The 7,414-nt window shown below is 42.5% G+C and overlaps 1 protein-coding gene across 5 annotated transcripts; it reads left to right on the forward strand.

Annotated features, from left to right (window-relative positions):
• Positions 1-1,078: 1,078 nt before the first annotated feature.
• On the forward strand, positions 1,079-5,844 carry LOC123137073 (E3 ubiquitin-protein ligase CCNB1IP1 homolog). 5 transcript variants are annotated; one of them, XM_044556635.1, is made up of 9 exons: positions 1,081-1,380; positions 3,413-3,507; positions 3,631-3,703; positions 4,001-4,046; positions 4,137-4,167; positions 4,429-4,684; positions 4,767-4,930; positions 5,118-5,382; positions 5,542-5,844. In XM_044556635.1, the coding sequence occupies exons 2-9, from the start codon at positions 3,438-3,440 to the stop codon at positions 5,546-5,548; spliced, it is 912 nt and encodes a 303-aa protein (XP_044412570.1). In that variant the 5' UTR covers positions 1,081-1,380; positions 3,413-3,437; the 3' UTR covers positions 5,549-5,844. The 5 variants fall into 5 exon arrangements, with proteins under 5 accessions (XP_044412571.1, XP_044412573.1, XP_044412570.1 ...); XM_044556637.1 differs by having other exon boundaries at positions 5,145-5,382; XM_044556636.1 differs by lacking the exon at positions 5,542-5,844 and having other exon boundaries at positions 1,079-1,380; positions 5,118-5,386.
• The last annotated feature ends 1,570 nt before the right edge of the window (positions 5,845-7,414 follow it).

Consider the following 7,414-nt stretch of genomic DNA (forward strand, 5'->3'; position numbering starts at 1 on the left):
TGGCAGTTATCGGGACCCGTCGTGTGCGGGACCAGGAGGATACGAGGCCTGACATACGGACGTGTGGGCGTTATCAACTTCGCCCACACGCACGCGTGTGAGAGGGTTCGGGAGGGAAAAAAGATGTGTGTGAGCATTAGTTATTTTGCCCACACGTAGGTGTGTGGGCTGGTTGCTGTCCATGCCACACGAGGCGTGTGGCACAACTACCCGATACACCACACGTGTGGCAGTTATCGACGACCCTCGTCTATGTTCATTTAACTGCAGTTGTCATGTCGCTGAACTACGGTTGCCATGTCGGACAACTGCAGTTGCCATGGTTGCTCAACTGCACTTGCCATGTATGGTCTGATCTAATGTAGTTGCCATGATTTCATAATTTTAAGAGTTGCCACATACTAACACTAGGCAGTTGAGAGAGTTGCCATGTGCTCACAAGCATGCTAGGGCAGTTGCCATGTAAAAAGAAAGAGTTGCCATCTGCTAACGTGCACGTTAGGGCAGTTGCCATGTACGTGCACGTTGGGGCAGTTGCCATGTACCATACAAAAACACATGGCAACTCGGTAAAAGAGAGTTGCCATCTACTTACGTGCATAATAGGCAGTTGCCGTGTACCCTGCAAAAACACATGGCAACTTAGGTAAAAAAAGAGAGTTGCCACCTGCTTATAAAGCATACTAGGGGCGGTTGCCATGTGTGCTGCAAAAACACATGGCAACTAGCAGCTGGGTGTGGGAGAGGAGACGGGCGTGTGGGCGAGATGGCAAATGCCCACACACCAGTCCTTGTGCGTGACCGAAAACTGGTGTGTGGGTGAACTGCTAAACGCCCACACATCGACCCCTCCGTGTGGTAAAATGGATGTGTGGACGAACTATGTCACACACCACACACACGCCTTGTCCTACGTGGCACAAAAAATCAGCTAAATTGTGCCAAGATTCGTGCATATAGTACTGGACGGTGATGAATGCGTGTGGTCGAGATAGTCAATGCCCACACGTGTGGGCGTTAACATTTTCGAAAAAAAATGCCCCGTCTCCACAGTCGACGACCACGCCTCTCGTCGCGGCCAGCCGCGACTCCCATTCGCAACGGCTGTTTCCTCCTCTTCTCCGCGAATGAAGCAAGCAATCCCACTCGTTCGAAACCTTGAAACCCTCGCGGCCCCATTGCCGCCACGGCCACGGCTACTCCCATTCGCCCACCCCAACTCCTCCCGGCCGCCTCCTGCTCCCCGTCGCCTCCTGGGCGGAGCGGAATACTGGCTTCTGGAGCCCTCGACGAAGAGGGTTTCGTCCCCGCCGGAGACCCACCTCTCATCACCACCACCACCGTCGTTCACGAGGTCACCTTCCTGACGCTCGTGTGGAGGTAACTGAGCGCTCCATCTCACCGCTTCGGATTTGCTATTAGGCTGCGCTGGGCGCTGGGTCGGAACTAGTTTTGCTTTGTGGATTGCTGGATTGGACGCGATTGGTCGCGAGATCTCCTGGGGAAATTTGGTTCCGACTTTACAGCGGGTTTTGGAGTCGCTACTGCATCAAATTGCGCTCAGGCTTCGATTGCGCTCCTCATGGGCAAGTGCGGACAGTTAGCTAGTAGTACAGGTGCAACTATTCGCGTTTATACAGTTCATTTGTGATGTGTGTGCGGCCGTTTGAGTTAAGAGTACAAAAGCTGCTCTGCTGCTGGCTTTATAGTGCGTTAACCAGTCTGTTTTAGCTGCAAATGGTAGGTTCTGAAGAGTATAGGGTCATCGTGTATCGTGTCTGCTTTGTTCTTGCATTGTTTGGTGCTCTGGATGCAACAAATTTATGGCGTTTTCTTTACCGCTAACAAAATTATGATGCTGGCTTGTTTGGATCTGTGTTATTTGAAATATATTCACTACGTTCACTGTTGAGAATTGAGATTATGAGAGTAAAACTTGACATGTAGCGAACTATTACATATTTGAAGCAAGTTGGATCATGCCATTTAGTTGCAATAGTTAATTAGGAGTGAAATGTTATGGAATGCAGAAATAGTTCTAAATGCATATTGCTTGATGCATCAATCAGAACTCTTGTCTCTGTTATGGAGTATAGAGAGAGTTTGTAGAAGTCTCCCATAAAGCTACCTAATTACCAGTATTTAGTGCCACTACCACTGTTATCACAGTTTATTTGAGCACTCGTCCAAACATATTATAGCTACTTAGGTGCTCTGAGATAGCTTATCTACTTGATTAAGCTCAAATCAGCGGAATAGGTAACCGGGTTACAATATACTCCCTCCGTCCCAAAATAAGTGACTCAACTTTATACTAACTTTGTACTAAAGCTAGTACAAAGTTGAGTCACTTATTTTGGGACGGAGGGAGTAGATGAATTCTGCGTCAGGACTTCTGTATGTACCTGGTATGTTTGTAATGTTGATCATGTCTTGTGTTATGTGAGATCCTACGTTTAGGCGATTATAAGTGCAAGGTTAGTTACTGTAATATCTTGATATATTTTGCACATAACCGAATGGCAAGTTTGAATTAAAAAAATGCTTGAAGAAATGCTGATTACCCTTTTTCTTATATGCCAAAAGTTTCAATAGGAATTTATGTGATGGAATTTTGTTACATACCTGTCAGTGACACGGGATACAGGGTCCCCCGAGCTTGCTAAAAGAAGTGGACGGTATAGTATCAGAAGACGTGTGGAAAAGGTCTCGGGCTTTCCCGAGCACAGCAGAAGGGTTTTAAACATTAACAAGTTTAAATCTGAAATCATGAGTACTATACAAATTTGATACGGAATCACTTGAAGAATACTCGGAGAACATTATAGATGATTCCTCTCTGGCCTATTAAGACCTTTTATGCTTTGTTGATGGAATTCAGTGGGCGAACTATGGCTCCTCAGGTTTCCTATTTCATTGTAAATATATACCGTTATCTCACTCTGATCTGTAATGTACAGTCCAACCCAGTGTAGTCAAAAGTGAGGTAATTGTAATGGAAATAATAGAAATTGTGTGCTGCACTTCAAGGCCAACTTTATTTCTCATTTTCATCTTCATTGTCTTGCTTCCAGTTATTGTTTGCAGTGGGAAAAGTACAATTCTTGAGAAATTTTATGTATTGTGGTATCAGTGGTAAATATGTGATGCACAACAAAAACTGATTCATAGTTAAATTTCGGTACTCAAAACTAAAAGATCTGGCATTTTATTATGCAAATGCCCTCATGATTACACATTCCATGAAAACAGTGTATGCAGTTATTTCTGCATTTATTTTGTGATTATTTGCACTAATCATGCATTTTGTGCTTCTTAGCCTCTTAGGATTTAGGGCTGTAATGCAGGACACATTAGATGGTTATGATCTGTTCATCTAGTGCAAGTCATTTATCTGTGTTTCGACCTGCAGGGTTCTTCTGAACAAAGAATACAAAATGAAGTGCAACGCTTGCTGGCGGGAGTTGGAAGGGCAAGCCATAACAACAACTTGTGGCCATCTTTTATGTATGTCTGCAATCTTCTATCCCTTTCTGTTTAATCGTTTCAATTGTAAATAAGTAAAGTTCATGAGAACTGCTGCTATTGCAGAATACATTTTTTTTACTTTAACTGATACTTATTGTGCAGGTACAGAGGATGCAAAGAAAATACTCAGTAACGATGGTGCATGTCCAATTTGTGACCAAGTACTTTCCAAAAGGTCAGTTATGAACTCTTGATATAGCATTCATTATTTCATGCTTAATGTTTCACCTTTCGTGTAAGCTACGTTTCTCTTATCCATATCAATTTGGGATATCTACAGATGCTGGAGTGCCTACAAAACATCATGTTTCGTGTGTATTTCACATTCTTTCTTTTCTCTTAATGAGAACCTTATATACTTATGTCACTTCTTAACATGTTACAGAGGATTCTGTTTTAGTCTTGAGATCAAATTAATAGTCATGTATTAATATGCCGATATCATCTAATCCTTTTTTTTATTATTTCTTAGCCATATGAAGCCTACTGACATAAATCCAAGCGATGAATGGACAAATGTAAGTACCCCTCTGAATTCGATTCATAATGACATATGCAGTTGATTTTCCTGTAACTCATCTGTTGTGATAACTTTGTTTTTATCTCAGATGTCAATGACTGGAGTTTCTCCACATATACGTATCCTTGATATTTTATTCACTGGACCTAGAATCGTTCTTATGTTATTTTGTTGAATAACATAGCTCACCTCCATGGAATCTAGTGCCTGATTAACCTCCTGTTTTAGTATTCCAGTAACTCAAACAACCTAAAATTGAAAACAAAAACTGCTGTAGTGAGACAATGATGTCAGCGATCATGTTACTACTGTTGAAGGCTTGTTCTTTTGTTGCTAATATGATAATCATTTAGCTTTTCCTTGAACATGATACTAATCAGTTATGAAGAGTGCATACAGAAGTGTCATGTTTTACATCGGACAAAAGGATCTGGAGATGCAATACAAGATGAACAGAATTGTTGGTCAATGTAGGCAAAAGTGTGAAGTTATGCAGGCAAAGTTCACTGAAAAACTGGAAGAAGTGCATGCGGCATACCAGAAGATGGCCAAAAGATGCCAGTTGATGGAACAAGAGATTGAAAACTTGACAAGGGATAAGCAGGAGTTACAAGAAAAATTTGCAGAGAAATCCAGGTTAGTCTAGTGTGCCATTATTTTCCTTATAGGAACAAAGTTCCGCTCCATCCAATATGTATGAAATGTGCTTTCCTTCCAGGCAGAAGAGGAAGCTTGACGAGATGTATAATCGGCTGAGAAACGAGTATGAGTCGGTAAAACGTTCAGCCATTCAACCTGCAAACAACTACTTCCCAAGAGCTCAGCCTGACTTGTTGTCAGGCATGCCCAACATATTGGACAGCGGCGACCCTCTGAGACAAGGTAATTTATGGCATTATGACGCAGTTGATTTTAGTTGTCTACCGCTCACTCATCCCAATACTTTGCCTTTCGAGAAGCTATTAAATAGCTACTTTTGCTAAACATCCAGCCATGAATAAGTTCAATACAACACTTTGGCTTTCTAGAAGCTACCTCTTCACAAAAACAGCTCATTCACTTGTTGTAGGATCGATTGATCCTCCTGAAACCCCAGGGCGCAGAGATGAGGGATGGGCTCCACAACCAAGGCAACGGCGTGAGAACTCTGGTCCATTTGAGCTGTCTGGGGGTTCTCCTGGTCACACTGCTGCACCTCCGATGGATATGAGACCCAGACAGCTGCCACGGTCCGTCTTTGGAGCTAACATGAACAATTCTTCGACAGCTCTGAGAAATATGATAATCTCACCAGTGAAGCGTCCTCAGCCCCGTAACCGTCCACAAATGTTCACGTAATATTCTCCTTTTTGCTCGCTCATATATTTAAATGGTTAAATTTGGAGGGATGCTATTATGCAACTGGCTTGAGGGCTAATTGTTTCAGCAGTGGCATGCGATACCTGTCTGTCCCTCTACTGTACGTACTTACTCCGGGAACTTTGGTATGCCAGGTTATAGAGTTGGAAGAGCCAAGGAGATGTTCTGCTTCTGTTCCGTCTTAATCTTGTCATGGAAGTAAGGAAAACTGTTCAGTGCAAATGCTGTAGGATCAGTATGTATGTCTCCCCCCCTGTTCTTTTGCCATCGTTCCATCTAGAAATTGTTGTAGGAGATCAATCAGTAATGTAGTTGTATCCTGGGTATTTGATTTTTTGAAAGATAAAAAATGTACTTCCAGTGGTCTGCTGCACAGACGACGTTTCCTTGTCCAATCCTTGTACGATGCAACACCCAGTGGGATGCTGCACATTGAATCCTTTTGTTTTGCGGGGATGCTGCACATTGAATCAACCTGGCGGGCAGTTCGATCTGATGTGTCGGACATGGATTATACGGGAAGTATCGTACATGTTCTTGTCAGACATTTGTAGAATAATTAATAAAGATGGCTGTATGCAAAGATTGATGCAGATGCCGGAGGTTTTAACCTCCTTTTTCAAAAAATAAAAAATAAAAAAAAACATAGCACCAATCTTACTACGTGTATATGCTTGACGTGTTTGAGCAACCAAAGTTTCCGGATGCATGTCCTGTGGTTCTGAAATAACATCCGAGTAATTACAACTGTACCAGGGGTGATCAGCGGCACTCTGTTATCTTACTAGCAAAAAGGCTCGTGCGATGCAACGGGGAAAATGAGATCTAGCACAATAATAACTGTAACTCAAGGCCCCTAGCAGACTCGAACGCACTCCCTCCGTCCGGAAATACTTGTCATCAAAATTGATAAACCCTTTTTATCAATTTTGATGACAAGTATTTTCGAATGGAGGGAGTACTAAATATGCAATGCTCAGCACGGTGCTAAACTGACAGTATGTATCGTGTCCTACAATTCTTGAATGGCCTAAGCTAGGACAAAAGTATATAGCTACATGAAAATTAAGAAGAGAACTTTTAGAGAAAAGGCATGTGCCTGGCTTTATAAATAAAGCCACCAAACAGTGTTCCAAAACAACCAACCAACCGGACCAACAAACACAACGTAGTCCGAGACGAGGACCCACCCAAAGTTTAGATAGAAAGATACATGACATCCAGGCTAACACACGACATGCAGGCCGGAGAGATGAAAGCGACATAGCCAGCAACTAGTCAAAGGAGACACAAAAGCAACTATGCAACATGCTCCTGTCTGGATAAGGAAGACGCCGAGGCCCACACTTTAGATATCAGAAGGTCAAGAGCATCCTGGTCCTCCGGCTTAGTCAATAATCTCCACTGCTGCAACAACATGCATAATTTAAATAAGCAGTCAGCCGGCTTAGCAGGAAAAATATGTTCGATAGTAAACTTGTTTCTAGTAGTCCACAAGGACCAACATATCGCTCCAACCCAACCCAAAAGACCCTCTTTGAAACACCCGCCAAAGAATTAGCAAGGGCCCGAAGCTCAAAGAATGAAGAAGGATCCCAGGCAACCTGGAGCCATGATCTGACACAACTCCAGACCAACTTGGCCAAAACACAGTGAAAAAATAAATGATTCGTGTCTAAGAAGAGATCAACATGGCATAACACATCCTATAAAATGGGAGATGTATATCTGAAAAAAAAGACTTTATACTGAAAGATGAGCAATGTCAGATCAATTATCTAAATTGTGATCAAACACTGTAGAGATATATGATATATGAATGATAACAACACTAAGAATGTGAATGTTGTGATGAACTTCAACGTGATTATGCAGCCTACCGAAGAGCATTGTAACATGGAAGTAACTACCATATGTGACCATCCTTTTTCTTTGTGCAGATCCAAATCAAGCAAAGATATCTGAAACCACTTGTGTATCTGTACGCATTTTTATAATCGGCATATT

The sequence above is a fragment of the Triticum aestivum genome, chromosome 6B (assembly GCF_018294505.1).
Source record: "Triticum aestivum cultivar Chinese Spring chromosome 6B, IWGSC CS RefSeq v2.1, whole genome shotgun sequence".
NCBI classification, from domain to species: Eukaryota; Viridiplantae; Streptophyta; class Magnoliopsida; order Poales; family Poaceae; genus Triticum; species Triticum aestivum.